The sequence below is a fragment of the Solea senegalensis genome, linkage group LG20 (assembly GCF_019176455.1).
Source record: "Solea senegalensis isolate Sse05_10M linkage group LG20, IFAPA_SoseM_1, whole genome shotgun sequence".
In the NCBI taxonomy this organism is placed as follows: Eukaryota; Metazoa; Chordata; class Actinopteri; order Pleuronectiformes; family Soleidae; genus Solea; species Solea senegalensis.
Genome location: NC_058039.1, coordinates 12,080,421 through 12,097,431, shown reverse-complemented (window position 1 = coordinate 12,097,431; position 17,011 = coordinate 12,080,421). Strand labels below are relative to the sequence as shown.

The 17,011-nt window shown below is 43.5% G+C and overlaps 1 protein-coding gene across 4 annotated transcripts in view; it reads left to right on the top strand.

Annotated features, from left to right (window-relative positions):
- The first annotated feature begins 255 nt into the window (after window positions 1-255).
- fam49al (family with sequence similarity 49 member A, like) overlaps window positions 256-17,011 on the top strand; it is a 28,867-nt gene continuing 12,111 nt past the window's right edge. The window contains exons 1-3 of one of the 4 annotated variants that reach the window (XM_044052188.1): window positions 256-569; window positions 13,166-13,256; window positions 16,902-16,981. In XM_044052188.1, coding sequence (XP_043908123.1) covers window positions 16,912-16,981 — 70 coding nt within the window. In that variant the 5' untranslated portion in view covers window positions 256-569; window positions 13,166-13,256; window positions 16,902-16,911. Of the gene's footprint in view, window positions 570-13,165; window positions 13,257-13,326; window positions 14,757-16,901; window positions 16,982-17,011 lie in introns of those variants that run through there. The other 3 variants (XM_044052186.1, XM_044052185.1, XM_044052187.1) reach the window with 3 other exon arrangements.

Sequence of the window (17,011 nt, the reverse complement as noted above, 5' to 3'; positions counted from 1 at the left end):
CCCCTCCTCAACTGAACAGCAGGCTAGTGGGATATGCCAGTCAAAGGGGGAGGGGGTGTTGTGAGGACACGGCGAATGTGTGTGTGTGTGTGTGCAGTGGGGGTCTTTGTGACTGAGCGAGTGAGGTAGGAGGAGATGGGGAGAGGGAGGGGGACATAGTGTTCTATTTCTCATAGACCAACAGCTGCTGTCTTTAGTGCAGTGAGAGAGAGAGGGGGAGAGAGAGAGAGAGAGAGAGAGAGAGGGAGGGCTGTGTGGCGTGAGGCAGTGCGTGTGGTGAGTGTTTAGGTGAATCCACAGCCCTCTGGCTCACAAGAATAAAGGATCTTCACAGAGGAAGAGCGAGAAAAGCGACATAGAGACATTTCCCCCCTCTCTCTCTTTTTTTTTTACATCCTCTTTCTCTCATTCTTTCACGAGCCTCCACTCTGCAGGGTCTGCACTCCCTTGCCTTTTGTCCCTCTCTTTTGTTCCCCGCATCCATCCGTGCTACACCTCGGTCCAGAGAGCAGGACGGAAAGGAAGAGCAGAGTCAGAGGTATCATCCTCCTCTCCTGTACGCCCAGCCGGTAAGCTGAGCCACCACTTCTTTTTTTTCTCTCCTCCTTTTTCTTCTTTTCTTATCGTTTAATTAAAAGTCTGTCCATCGTAGCACTGATAGAAGGACGGGTCTGGATAGTCCCACCCATGCAAAAAGATGCTGTGAGCTGGAGGAGGAGAGGATGGAAGATGGATGTGTGGGGTGTTTGACTGTAGATGGAGGCTGCTGGTGGTTGAACTGTGATTTCAGTGGTGCGATTTGCCTGTAGGCGGATGGAGGGGATGTGAAGGACCTGTGTGGCTCAGGATCCTGTGGGGTAAAGTGGAGGGAGCGATGAATTTGGTCCAGCCACATCAAATCCATGGGGCTGGTCAACTGGGACCAGTTCTTTTTTTTCACTGCAGAGCAGAACGGTCACTGCCACTGCCACACACACACACACACACACACACACACTCTCCACTGTGTATCAGCAGGAATCCAGCTGACGCTTTTTTATCCATATTCTGTACTTTTTAGTGACACATATGAATTAAAAGCATCGTACATGCTCATGGATCCATATGTCACACGGACGTGCTCGAGTGCTCTGTGGGTAAACTGCATCACACACACATTACATCAGAAATTGCTCGTGTCTGTACAAAAGGTGCAGGAGTCTACACAGTGAGGTGGGTGTTTGTGGTGCGCGTGTGAATGTGTGAATGTGTGTGTGTGTGTGTGGAAGCCGTCTCTGCTAACAGCCTGATAAAAACAATAGCCCCAGATTGCACTGCTGATCAGGAGGGGTGGGCGCATGAGACAAGAGTAAAAAACAGGGGGGTGGGAAGCAAAGGGGGGAGAGAGGGAGGGCGGGAAAAAGCTGAATGGAGGGATGAATGAATGTGGGATAAGTCTTTTGAGATCTGGAGCAGGAAAAGGGGGTACATGAGGTTGTTAGAGGAAGAGAAGGATAGAAGAAACCAACTTCCTACTATGTGACTCTGCAGGTCTTTGTGAGTGCAGCGGGGAGAGAGGATAAAAGACCATCCAGTGGATGGTTGAATAAAAAGGTATAGAAAGTGAAAGTACTTTGAGAGAGTGTGTGTGTGTTCAGGTGAGAAAGAGGAGAGAAAGAGAAAGAGAGAGGAGAGAGAGGAGGTGTGTAATTGACAGATCTGGTCCCAGACGATCCTTCATGTAATCTATGACTCTGGCCTTAATCCATATGAGTAGATTAAGTGATGATTTGCTGCCATGTTGACTTTTCATCACACAAACATACGCACACGCACACGCACACACTTGAGCTTGTATGTGTCATCCTCTCCTCTGTGAAGGCACAATACTGACTGAACATACATGTGTATGTACACATGTATTTAATTTGTGTCCATCGGAAATCAGCTAATTTTGCTTTTTAAAAAAAAATCAATATATGTATAGTGCATAGACTCATATGCACATTAAACACACATCTATAGCATTTATTAGTAATTGAACACATATTTATAGTTAATGTAGCTAATAAAAACAATTGTTTTGCTTCTTATTATAATGCATTACACATTTAAACCCACTGTATGGATGTTGAAATGTCCTCTGTATGGTGATGAGTTAGAATAATGTATATAACCCATTTACATATATGAATTCAAAGTAAGATGCATTGATGTTCATGGTCTAGTTCATGATTGCTTTAATCATTATGTGTGTGTGTGTGTGTGTGTGTGTGTGTGTGTGTGTGTGTGTGTGTGTGTGTGTGTGTGCAGAGGTTGTTTTTTTCCCCCGGTCTGAGATGGAATGGTGGCTCCTATGGTATTTACTCCGCTGTTGCTAGGACACTCCCTTAGAACATTTTAACAGGGCCGTTTCATTGGCTCGTCGTGATGATGCAAGATTCCCTCACCCCAAATCTTTCCTGTGCGCCCATAGAAACATGCTCGTCTGCATTTCCTTCTCTCTCCTCGCTCCTTCCCTGCCACTCTTTGTCTCTCAACCCCCTCCTTCAACCCCGTCTCTCTCTCTCTCTCTCTCTCCTACTGTCCGTCAGCATCTCTCCCCGTCTCTTCCCTCTCTTCCATCCCCTCGCTCCATCGTTAGGTTAAACATTCATTAATTCATTGCTCATCCTCTCCATCTAGGCCGCTCCAATCAGCCTCCATCACCTCGGTACATTCTGTCACTTCCTTCTCCCTCATCCAGTCAAAATGTTCACTGCAAAATGGTGTTGACAGCATGTGGCGGTGTCTTCCACTGCTGCACAATCACTCTACCCTGCTGTCTTGCGGAGGATTAGCGCGCCGTGTGTCTCACAATGTCTCATTTGCTCCGTCCATAGGAGTAGCAGGCTCTTATTAGGCTGCTTTAGCATACGTTGCGCTTATCAGGTTTGACAGGGATGAGGAAAGGAATGGGGGTTGTCTTCTACACTCTCACCTAATGTAACGTCCCCATATGTTGTATTCCATTATACTCCTCAACAATATACAGTCAAACGGAGCAGTGTTCACATTATCACAGCAATTACCCACAGCTCACACCTACACACACCTACGTTTGACGTGATGACAAGCATTTCACGTCACACATGTCTGTAACCTTGTGGCCCCAGTTATTACACATCGGGAGGACTGAGAATAGAAAATGGTGTACGCGGGAACGGAGACGTTTGTCTTGTTTGCTGCTTGTCTAACCATTTGTCGCTTTTGAGGAGGCCACTGTCCGCGCCGCACGTCAGGTGTAATGGCGCGTAATCGCCTCCTCCAGCCTGCAGTGGACTAGACGTCGCTGAGGTCGCCGCAACCTCGGCTGACACTCCGCGGCAGAAGAGTGACACTTAGAGCGACAGGGAGATGTGTGCAGTTTATTCCACAGTGGAATGGTTTTGTGTCTGGAAAAGTGTTTTGTCGAAACACTTTGACACTAAGGATTCTAATAGGAATGCCTGGTGTGAAAAGTCATTATATAAGCTACAGGCATCTGTTGCGCCCTTTTCTGTGTATTACCAATATTTAAATATCTTTCTGAAATGACTTCATTTGGCAAATAGCTTAGCATTTAACCATAAACCATCTTTGATCATCTGCACACGCCGATTTTTAATGCTTGAGTTATTTCATGGCAGATTATTTCTCTCTTCTACTTTTCTAGAGGAGCTTATGAGACAGATTTGCATTATGAGGCACGGGGACAACCATTTTGCTTTAAGCCTAATTAAAACACAACATATGTGGCACAGCTGGTTTCCTCCAAACTGCCTGAAAATCCATGTTTCATCTCCACACTTCTAATCTCGTTGACTGGCCGAGCCATTTGTCCAGCAACAACATCTGTCACTCAAACATCTGTCACTCCGAGAGTTTGTTTTTCTTTTTAATTTGGCATTTAGAGGCTCGGGTCAGACTCTGGGCTTATATCATTTATAAATTTTAGATGTGATCCATCTCTACCTGGTAATCTTGTGGTTTTTAATCCACTGTTGTCAGGAATCAGGGATTACACTTTGAGCCGAGATGATCCTGTTAATGGACCACAGGGTGGACTAACCCATGAAGCACAGGCTTACTTATATCTTAAATATCTCAAATATAGTATAAATTGAGTCATTTTAAGTCTAGTTAAATATAAAATGTTCTTGACAGATTTTCATGCATTTTAAAACAAACGTGTTAAATTATAGATATTCTCCACCTCTCCAGTCCTCTTGTTTTAAAGAAACAAGGAAACTGAACTCAACACTTGATCAAAAGTCATGACTAGCAAGTTTCGAACAGTGGGATTAACACATTTGAAGTGGGAAAAACAATAGATTAACCAGATGGTGTGATTTAATCCTCAACGACAAAGAAGCCAAAATCTGATAAGATCGTGTCACATGTAGAACCCACTGAAAAGTACTATTAAACCCTGTTATCATCCTTGTTGTGATCCTTGTGAAGCAGAGCAAGTGTGATATGACACACAGAAATCCTCTCATATGACCTCAAATCTGCCCCTTTATGAACTTCAAGCTCTTCAAGGTCATATTTAAGGTCAATGATAGCCAATTCAGCGTGAAGGTGAAGTTCTTTTTGACCGATGAAAGGATGAGGAGAGCAGAGTGGAAGAAGAGGAAGAAGAGCTGAATCACAATTAGCGAAGAGGCAAAAGATGCAGTTAGCGATGTTAACTCAATCAAGGCTCCAGCTCTTTTAATCACTGCACGGATGATATACTGTAAGCGAGTGTTTGATTAGGCTCAAGATAAATACACACTTAAAGTTGACAGGAACTTTGCCTCAGAGAGATGAATGAATGAAGTCAAGGGGTGTATTTTGTTAAAGGAATACCGGGGATTTGCATTTAGCTAGAAGAAGGGTAGTATTTTTGAAAAAAATGTGCTTCCCAACCTCCCTGAGTCGAGAAATATCTTCATTCTTTTTTTTTGTTATGTTCCCACCAGTAACACTTGGTCCGAGGCTTGAAACTCCAACACTAATTCCTCACTTTTTAGACCCACTCGTAGGGCGACGGGACCTCATTCCCGGAATGTAAACAGTGTCCGCCATATTTGCTAACAGTTACGCTAACAGAACGATTTTCTCCAAAAGATACTACAGTCCCTATTCTAGTAATACAAAGCTAAATGCAAATTTATCACAAACGTATTCCTTTAAGACGCCACACTCATGATATGTGAAATGTGTGTGTGTTGCTTATCTCTGTTTACCAGAAATGGACGAAAGTCACACATTTGCAAGTCTGAAGTTGATCTAGAACCAAATCGTGTCATATCAAGATGATTTCCCAGGTATTCCACATTTAAAAATAGTTTAGTCAGTAACAGCAACACTGTATTACTCCCATACAACTGAATTGTTGACAAAAAAAAAAATATAATTAACATAAATGAAACTACAGTACTGACGTTAGACCAACATTCGACCATGGAAATGCATTTCAAATGTCAGGCCAAAAAACCTCAGCCGGTTTCAATCGTAACCAGCTTTTGACCCATTAATGTTAACTAGTGTTGGATTAAAATAGCAACCTGACTTCCTGTCTTATCTGCCTTTGTGGTATTTGGCAAGTGTCGAATGAAATTTCACGTTGTGGTGTCGGTGTCGCTCGGTTGCCAGGTTTGCACACAAGGCCGAGAAAGCAGACACTTTGTTTTTTCCATGTTTGAAAAACAAATGGTGACGTTAACCCGCTCAGTATTTGAGAAAGATAAGATGAGTCGAGTCTTTTACGAACATCAGTCAAGCAAAACTCAAGTCACTACACATACTGTACTAAATATAAATCCCTCAACACTCCCGCAGGAACAATATCTGAAGGGTTTATATTTGTTCGTCTTAGTGGTCATTGATGGACAGCACTATATGCTGCACATACTAGTGTGATGTCACAGCTGTCACTGTCCAGGTGGACACACCATTCTAGGCTGTAATCATTAGTCCTGCTAATTTGTTGACGTCCAAAGCTAAAGTATTGTTTTTTTTACGATCGCTGACACAGTAAAATGTAAAACACACTCAAAACTATATGCACACATCACTCTGCTTATTTCAATTCTTGACACATTTGATATCTTAGTGTTTTACACTTAGCTTCAGAAAATATGAAATGTGACAGATGTGTATATAGTTTGGAATGTTTAGAGGTGGTTATATAGTTGTTGATGTCATTCACTGCTTTTGCAAGAGATGTGAGATGTTTCCTATGATGTGTGCAAGGGTTTTGCTACACGTGTCAAACTATGTCCCGCCATACAATTGTATTTGGCTCGAGAGATTAGATGTTACATAATCCCTGCTCTTCCGGTGACACACGTATCATTACCACACATCAAGTGACCTGGCCTGTAAAAGAAATAAACAAATTAAATGTGGACTATTGAAAACAACCAGAGGGGTCTTATATTAATATATAAGCTTACTTGGTTCCGATTTTGTATTATTTGACCTATAGTCTGGCCCTCAACTTGGACACAGTTTTAAATTGTGTCCCCCTGTGTAACTGAGTTGGACACCTCGATGTAGACGCTTGTTTCAGGAAATGTCTTGCTGTATAAAAAAACGTGACATCCTCTGTTTTGGTTCATACAGGGGTAACTCATGCTCTTCAGTTAACTAACTACAGTGCTGTCATTTTTCATTAAAATGAGCATTATGCTAAAAACAATTGTTCACTTGACAATAGTTGCTGTGTTGCAGATTGCAAAAAAACTGGCTAGAATTCCTGGCGAGAATCACAAAGGATACTTTTGTGAAATTGACTCATCAAAAAACTTGGCAAAACAAAACATGTAAATGTCTCGGGTTTGTTTTACTGCCACATGGGAGAGAAAACCTAACCATGCAGGCTCGGGTTTAGTGAATATTCACCCGTTTCAGTCTCACCACTTTACATCTTGGTATATTTTTGATCGCTGTATTTGTGCGTGTGTGTGTGTGTGTGTGTGTGTTTGGTCACATGTGCATATGCCAGATCTGCCACAGGCAGACAAGGAGGATGCTGGCAACCGCATTTGTGTCGAGTGTTTGATCAGATTGTGAAACTGTGCATACAGACTCTACTGTAGTCTATGCACACTGTAGTCTATACACACTCAAACACACATATGCTCACTAATGACTGTATATATAAATCATTTTCCATCAAACAACAAAAGAAACCAACACATAGTGTACCAAAATGTCTCCTTTTTAGTTCATTCTTGTCATGTTCAATCAATATAATTTTCTCCACTTCTGTTTGAGCCTATACCTTACATCACAACCAGCTTCCTATATGCGAGAGCTACTGCTGCTGCTGCTGCTGCTGCTGCTATCCATCCCCTCCCAGTGGGACAGGGAGTAGTGTATCACAGCATCCTCCTCACTGCAGCACAGTGTGCACATGGTGCCTCACTGCCTCTGTCAAGGACACACCAGGTCCTCAAGGTATGCGGGGGGGTGGGGGGACAACTTCGACACACAAAGCTGAATATAGATTCTGGGTGACACTGAGGTCAGAGGTCATTCATTCGTTCTCTGTGGCTGAGTGATTGAGACACATGCCCTGACCTAATTCTACCCTAGATCGAAGTAGTACTCTGTAAGTGTGACTTTTGTTCTATTTTCTATAATCAAGTTTTCTCACTTTTAAGTTACAACCGCCTGTGAAGCTGCAGTTGCCCATTGTTGTGGCCATTTTTCTAGCGCTGGCACAGGAAATTGATGCTCTACACTCAATTCCAATTCCACCTACAGCACTTTGACCGACAAGAACACCACACACGTGATCTGATTGTCCCAGTCCGTCCTGGATGTGTCCTCAGATCCGATCACAAAACCCCCCCCGGCGTCTTGTACAGTAGTCGGTCTTGTCAAAAACACCCTCATTTGCGTTTTATGTCTGTATCTAAACAACCAACCAAACCAAGTGCAAAAAGACAAAAGCAAAAAAAAAAATCTCTCATCTGTACTGTGGAGTTGTAACACAGCTCCCGAGAGATTAACTGGAAGAGGTTGTGTGTCAGGGGAACTTTACTTCTCTTTAATGTTTAATGCAGAGGACACTGCATGCAGGCGACAGACTATGGGCTGGGTAATGGACAAACACTCAAACAGGCAGACAGACAATAAATGGATGGAAAGAGTGAAGGAGAGTTGAAGGAGAGGGGAGCGCTGTGAGGCAGCAAGACACCAGGGAGCCTCAAACTGACTTTATGTACTGTTTTATAGTGCGTGCGCGCACACACACACACACACACAACCTTAACCCTTACCCTAACCCTAAAATATGCCCTTCTGTATTTAGGAGAATCTGCATGCTGCACATTCACACTTCGATAACACACTAAATCAATTTTATTTTCATCGTAACGAGCTGAACTTGAGTTGTGAAAGCACATCGTATACACATGGCCTGAGCCATAAAAAATCCCTGTGTAGGCAGGGACAAAGAGTGACTGTCTGCATGACCACTGAGCACGTTATTACATCTTTCTTTGTTTGCAGACAGCAGGGGCTTATGGAAAAATGCACAGAAACGCATCACAGACCCACCGCGAGTACGTGGACCCCTAAAGTCCTATAGAACTCAGTTTGATAGCAGCAGTGGCATTGTGCATACCGCAAATAAAAATAACGTGATCTCTCTTTACAGCCATCTATGCACTGAAGCACACGTGGTGTTTCCAGTATTACTTAAATTTAAATGTATTCTCTTTGGCTGAAAAATAAATAAAAGGAATCTGTGTTGTTATATATATATATATATATATATATATATATATATATATATATATACATATAAACCTCCATGTAAAACAACTTAAGTGTTTGGTTTTATCCAAAATAAGCATCAAATCCCCCTGCTACTGGCCCAGTTCTGTGTTGTATTTGAAAAATGACATAATATACAGTATTTTACATATTTTACAAGGAACTGATTCTAAAGAACCAAATAAAGATGCCATGACCTCTCTCTCTCTCCGTCTCTCACTATCCTCCCTCCTTGTCAGGCATGCAGCACAGAATAACAATGCTCATTTGCAATTTCCCTTTAATAAGGCATCATACGCAGACTCAGCCAGCCAGTGTGTGTGTGTGTGTGTGTGAGAGAGAGAGAGAGAGAAAGAGAGGGGGGGAGGGGTGATGCAGGAGAATCGTAACATCTACCTTCCATTTTTCTTTTGCTCTCTGCCTCCATCCCTCGCTCTTATTCCCCTTCCATCCTCATCTCAGCAAGGAATGATGGCATCTGTGTGTGTGTGTGTGTGTACTTGTATTAGTCATCTTTTTAGGACCTCCTCTGCCATAAACTGTGACCTTGTCATGACAAGATGTCCTCGTGGAGACCAAAACCTGGTTCTAATGAGGCAGAAACTAATGTCTGAGGAACTGTTAAGTGGTTAGGTTAAGGTTAGGGTTTAGGCATTGACTGGTTATGGTTAACAGAAGGCAATGCAGTATCCTAGAAACGTGTGTTCTCCACACACATCTTTATCGGGACCAAAACTCTTTTACAAGACATTTTGTGAGAAGTGAGGACTTTAAAAAGGGGCCGTTTATGGGTTAAGACCTCACTATGACTGCTACACAAAAATGTGTGTGTGTGTGTGTGTGTGTGTGTGTGTGTGTGTGTGTGTGAGTGTGTGGCCCTGAGGAAGTCAATCTTGGAATTGGAAGTCAATCTTTAGTGATTGTGTTGCTGGGTCTGACACTGCCATCTCTCACTTTAATCCTCAAATTGGCTCTGTGTTGATGCAGATTCCTTTCCTTTCCTTCGCTGGGTGTTTACAGTTGTTCGCTTTACACTCGTCCTCTTTTCCGCTGCTTTGTCTTAAAACACACTCGAGGAGCGGCCACGCAGCTCCCTGCACTCATCTCTACATTAAGGGGGACAATACAGGGAAGGATAAAGGAAAGGGGAGAGGTAGCATATATAAAGGACAGTAACAGGGGAAGAGGTCAAAGGGGTGAGAGTCGTGAAGAAGAAGAAGAGTGAATGAACGGCTAAAGATGAAAGAGGAGCTTGGAGTGAACAGGGGGTGGAGACAGAGTGGGCTAAAGGTTACGAAAAATGGAAACGAGGCAGAGCGAGAATAGAATTAATCAACAATAGAAAAGACCTGTTCGGTCAGCAGAAGTAACGTGAGATGAATGCGTCTAACTTTCAATAAAACAGACAGATATCTGCACACAATGACTGTGGTCTCTGCCTTTGGTCTTTTTTTGGCCCCTCTGACCTAATGAGTGCTTCACCGTCGGCCCTGCAGTCACTGTAAGAGCGGCTACTGTACATCCAAAGACAGGAACCTTATGCCAGCTGGACTCCTTCTTTCTTCTCCTTTGTTACACCGTTTGCTCTGAGGCTGCGACAGAGTAGACTACTTATTTGATTAGTATGACACTGATTCACGCCAAGATCAAATTCTTCCTGGAATGGCATCGATTCATTTTCAGGGATATGATATTAACTCTGTGTTCATTGAGATGTGAAACAAAACAAATGAAAACTGATTCAGCAAAACGGGAAATTCTGAAGTTTTCATACAGAGCAAATGAGTTGACAATAGTGGTTTATTGATTATGAAAGTCAGATCTTCTCTACGTGCATGAGAGAGTTACTGTTTTTTTTTTCGTTTTTTTTCATTTTTAGTGTATAAAATGTATTTGTTGGTAAATTTGCATGTGGCAGTTGAATATCCCTCACCTCATCCTTCCGGTCTAAGTGTGCTGGATGACATACGTAGCCTTCAGTTAGCATCAAAATCCAAAACATGTAAAGATATAGTGTCCAGAATGAGGGCCTCCACAGAGCTGCTGTGACCCCTGACCCCCTAAATATCTTCCTTTTTCCACCTCATGAAAAATAATTAAATTTTTTTAAAGGAACAACAGTTAAGTCATTAGCCTCCTCAACTGTGGGTTTTAGCTACAGGAAATGTGGACACCTTTATTTCTGACATTCAAAGTGGCAAAATGAGGAAGATTGACTGTTTATTTATTTAGTGCCTTGCTTATTTACTTACAGTACAGTATGTAGCGCTTGGTTTTTGGCTGGAATCTACACTCATTAATAGTTAAAGGAATACTTCACCGATTTGCATTTAGCTTTGTATTCCTAGAATAGGGGTAGTATTTGAAATTTGAAAAATTGTGCTTCCCAACATCAGTTTCCCCCGAGTGTCACTGGTGGACACATAACAAACAAAAGAATGAAGATATTTCTCAACTCAGGGGAAACTGAGGTTGGGAAGCACAGTGTTTCAAAAATACTAGCCCTATTCTAGGAATACACAGCTTCCTTGAAAATAAGACTGGGGTGGACTACATGGGAGTGTATAACCAGTTTGGACCAGAGAAAGCAAACAGGTGGCGTATAGAGCTCAAGAGGCAAACGAAAGCACTCAACTAATTAAGAGATTTGAAAATATAATCCGTCAAAATGTGAAGTCAGGCCCCTGAAGCTAGAGCAAAACGAGACGCCTGTGCTTAATTTGATTTGGTAAAAAGCATTAATAGTTGTGACAACAGCTGCTGGTTTTTGTTTTCTCTTGAAGCGTGCGCCGTACAGACACGGGAGCACAAACATGACACGTGTTCACTGAGACCATAAACTGGGGAGAGAGAGTTCACCTTAGGTCAAAACATCAAAGTTCACGATTGACCTCTCTTGACCTCTCGATGTTCAATTCAAATGCATGTCCTTCGCTCTTTGACGGAGAGGAAAGAGTCAATAAGCAGTTTACCTGAATAGAACATGTAATCAAATCAAATCTCCCTGTCATGTTATGACAGGAGTGGACAATGCATAAAACAAACATGTTTATTTATCTATTTGACTTTGCATTTCTCCCCAAACAGTAAAGTCCATGCCAGTGTTGTTTCACACACGCAGTCCATCCATACATACATCCCTTCATTTGATAACAGTACCCATCAATGTGTTTCCATGAGAGAAAGAGGCTGTTTCCCTGGCAACTATTCTTCAAAGGCCCCCGCCTCACTCCCGTTAACACACACACACACACACACACTCTCCTGATGAGATCCGATGATGCAAGGGCAGCAGCAGCAGTGTTAATAGTTACAGGAGGCGGCGAGTAGGAGACAAAGCTGCAGTTGTAAGTCTAACAAGCTCTGTCCATTTTACTATGGGATTACTGTATTTATTAGGGAGGTACTACTGTCCATTGTAAACTGAGGCCACAGTAAATATCCTGTGTGTCCAACTGCTTATGACTCCAGTGACTTCAGGGCTCACATGACGTCACTCAGCCTTAAAATAGCAGTGAAAGTGGCTTAATCAATTTCCATGCTGATGTTTCAAGATCATAGTTCTCTGGCAGACAGAAAGCATCACGACGACCGCGAGACTTTTACAGCAGCTGTCAGTTTACGTGCAGAAGCAACTCTGTTATTTTGGTCACTCTCACGGAACTCCAAAAAAATCCACCATACGCCATTTTCCCCATCGCCAAATGTCAGTGTCTATGAGCAGGCCTCGACACGAAAGCAAGAGAATAGGACCCAAACGAAACAAAAATGAAGCAGTAAGGAGGAATGATAAAATGTAGTGCTAGAGCTGCAGGAAACGTATATGTCTATGCATGTGTACTGTTGCACAACAAAGGACATGAATTCACAGAATCTAAATTAAAAAGAGATGAATATTACGTCTGCCCTAAAAGAAAAGAAGACGGTAGAGAACTTGTTTCTTTGTTGGACATGTTGGAATAAATGAGAGCTTGAGACGGTTCGTTTTACACCATCATTATTCTATAACTTCTGCCTGACGTAAACGGATCATATTCAGAAAATGAAACGTGTCATTCACAGAGTCGTCATTATAGACTGATTAGATGTAGCAACAGGTTAAAGGTGGATGGGTTAAGTTTGGCTGCAGTTCCAGCCCAGGGGGAAACAATATCCTCATCTAAAATTAGCCTTTTGGTATTTTTAGTTCTTGAGTTCTTGTGTTTATTTGCCCTTTGTTCTACTTTGATTGTCCGAACATGCTCGTCTGTGCCCTTGCTGACTCGGCGCATTCTCAAATCAACACCAACGCTTCTCTCGACACCACGTGAAGATGAGGTTTATGTAAATTCACCGCTCTCTCTTTCTGTGTGTGTGTGTGTGTGTGTCTCTCTCTCTCTCTCGCTGTCAGGTGGAGGGTGCTGATGCTGTAACCACTGCGTGGAGCTGACAAGCCCTGGTTGATGCAGTGAAGTGTTCCAGAGGGATAAACACAAGCGAAGGTAGGAATGGAAAATAAAAAAAAAGGAAGAGTGGAAAAATGCAGATTACCCCCCAAAAAAAACCTGCTCTATTCAAACGTGAATAGAGCAGCAGCTGAAAAATAAGGATATGCTAGAGGAGCGCCATATGGACGAGTTGGGAGGCGAAGAGACAATTTAGGAGTAAGGAAACAGTGGTGGGTGGAGATGAGTGCATGTGCTGCAAGCTGTGTGTACAGTACAGCTGCTGAATAGGTTTGATTCACAGGCCAGTGAATACACAGTATGACAGACAGAGAGAAAGAGAGATCATTGTAGTCGGATGTGGAGACTAAGAGACACAGATGGTGTTATTGGTCATTTAATAGAGGTTCAATTTGGCAAAGGGATGACGCTTCTGTGCTCACTGAATCCACACTGATGAAGCTCCTGACCTACAACAGGAAGACGCTTTCAGGGAGAGCTGAAAGGAGTCGCGGAGGTCTGGCCAGACCCGCTCGCTGATCGGACCAGGTTTGCTTTTCAGCCGCCATGTGGGAGCCGAGCTGTGTCTTTATTAAGACTCGAGGAGGCCTTTGGTTTGGGGTTCTCTTGCTGGACTACAGATGAGAGCTGTGTGCTGCACAGTTGCATAAGAGAAGCACTTTGCTCCACTGTGCCCTGCTGGCTGAGTGCGTACACTGCGGGTGTTTGCATGAAGCAGAATCTGCAGCCAGTGATCACCCAACACACTTCCTAATTCACAGAACGCCACGTCCTAATGACCAAAGTCCGGGTGTGTACACACAGTGGCTTATGTAGATCACGGAGCCAGTCTGTGTTTACATTTTTACTCTTTTCATTGAGCCACTTAGAGTCGGGGCCACCAGTGAGACTGAATGGAGCTGTGACAGAAATGTGCTGTGACAAGAAAAGGCCAGAGGAGCCAGGAAGGAGCTGGTTAGTGGTGAAATAGAGAAGTGAGGTGGAGAGGAGCGCTAGCAGGGATCGTTTTGAGGAACCAGTTCTGTCGTTGGTGACAAAAAGAGAGGAGTTTTCTCGATTTGGGTACGAATTGATAAAAAAAAAGACGTATCAGGACAATGGAGCCAGTGGTAGAGGGCATAAAATAACGTGGACATACTGTGTGCTTTTAAAGCCAACATACTCACTCCAGGGTGTCCTCTCCTACCAAAACAAAGCGCCGCATCTTGCACACAGAGCAAATAGAGAAAACCACACGCCTTTAAATAGATTACTGAAAAAGAGAAGTGTGAAGTGGACAGAGATGCACAGTGAGACGCGCAGTGAGAAAGATCGAGAGCAGAAGTTAATATCAGCCGCCAGAAACGCGGCGAAAGCGACGACCAGTGCCACCGTGGGACTCCAGATACTGTGCAGAGCCGAGGTCACCTGGGATTTACTCACCGCAGCAATTTCACAAAGCCGGCCGCAAAGGACGAGGACAGAGAGGAGGAGAGGAGGAGAGGAGGAGAGGATCTGAGGGAAAAGGAAGCGGCGTAGCACTCATAGGAGAAGAGGGTAAGAAGACAGAAGTGTGAAGCGCCGCTGGCTGGTTCCTTTCCTGGTTGCAAACTTGTGTATGTGTGTGTGTTGTTTTCGACTGATTATCGAGGAGCAAAAATCGATACATTATTGTTACAAACAACTGGCCCCGTGCGTGAGTACCCTGGATTTTTTATTTTTTTTCATTCTCCTCCTCTTTGCTGAAATGAGCAGCCGATATCACCAGGCCAACAGTATCCTGGCAACCATCAGCCGAGCTCTGCTCTCTGCATGGACCACATGCTGCTCTGAACCCAGTGGATGTGTGCTGGTGTGTGTGGGAGTGCGGCTACCTCTGACACACACACACACACACACACCTTTCCTCATGTCAGAAAGCTTTCACTGCTTCATATAAGCCTCGGATGTGAAATTCACCGTGATATTGTCTTGGCGTTCAGGATCGTCATGCGTGTTGTTCATGTATTCATAGTTCAGTGGTGGGGGAGCAGGTGGTCTAAAAGTCAGGGTGTGTTTTATCTTTGGACTGAAAGGTCACAGCAGTGACTCGGCATTCAGCTCTCACCCCCACTCTCCCTCTCTCTTAGCCTCTCAACTCATCTCGGAGACATATAATACAGTCAGTGCCGCATATACAGCCACTTCAGATGGAGAACATCAGCGAGCTGTCTCAGCGGCGGGCGACTGTAACTCCATCCCTTCTTTATCTGCACCTCAGTGCTGCAATGCAACGCCCATTCTTGCTGAGTAATGTAATGTCGAGAAGACTTCTTTTTTTTCTCTCTCTCCCTCTCTCTCTTCTTTGCAGGAGTGTGGCGTCTCGTAAACATGCTAATGCTGGCTGTAAATCTAACTTGCCTCTGATTGGCCTCTGCTGCGAGCTTTACAAAGCACACACATACACAGAGAGAGAGAGAGAGAGAGAGAGAGAGAGAGAGAGAGAGAGAGAGAGGGCACAGAGGAGGAAGTGAAACTCGGCAGCTCTGTAACATCCGCGACTGACGCCCCTCTGTGATCGAGAGGGGCGTCGATGATGATTTAGGAGGGAGCCGTCTGTGAATATTGGAATCCACTTGTGTTTTTGCATGATTTATGCAGATTCATGGAACTATAGACGACACATAGACGTAGACCTGTACATTACAGCAACCAGCAGCAACATTAAAATGGCAAAGGTTCTCCTTCTACACGTATATTTGATCCAGGGTTTTTTAATTGCAATGAGTTTCTTATTATATAATTCATATATGGTGGAGGCATGTAATATCATTGCATATATAATCCCACGTGGTTTAGCTATTACTATTGAAGTGAAGTTTCACTTACGAATCTTATTGTGAATCAATTGCAATATCTGGCAGAAACATTGCAATCACATCATTTCGCCTAAATCGTTCAGCCCTAAAATGCGATGAAAATGTTTGAATGTTTAAAATGAATATAGAATCACTATTGTGTGAGTATTTACTCAAAAACCTGAATCTGGGTTCCTGTCCAATCCTACTTTGAACAACAGTCGTCTCCACGGCCTGAGCTGGAAAAGATAAACCAGGGAAAAGTGACCTGATCTTCTTCTGAACAACACTATCGTTGTGTGACATGTTATATGAACACGTGTGTGTGTGTGTGTGCAGACCTGTTTACCCCGCTGACCTACACTATAATCTAATGAAGCTCGCATCATTGGTTTCATAAAGCACCGGCATCTGGCCTGTGGGTATGAAATATAAAAGGCTCGTCATGAAGCACATAGACTGCTGTGCGCGAAGAGCATTAGGCCGGAGTAGCCTGTACGTAGCAGGCTTTTATTGGGTTACTATAGTAATATAAATAGATTAAAAACCATTGCCCAGGTCTAGTGGCTCCCAGTGAGTGCGCTAAATGATTCACTACTGGACTTAGCTCGTCTCTAATTGAATACACAACATGCGCTGTGTATTGGATACGAACTGTGATCAGTGTCATTTACGAGTGGAATGTCTGACTTTGCTCTGGACCGTCGTCCTGCTCAAACACAGAGGGGGAGATGGGTTAATTAGACCAGTGCAGATCAGAAACGATCACAGCCTGCTGTGTTCTCCATGTGCATGCTGTGTATTTGCATGCGGGTTGCCAGGTTTTTTGCGTACTGTATGCATTTTGTTGTTTCCTCCCGTCCAGGTCGCCAGCCATGGGGAACCTCATTAAGGTCCTTGGCAAGGACTTAGAGAACTGTCCACATTTTTTCCTGGACTTTGAAAGTAAGTGAGCAGCTGGTGGTGTGCACGTCC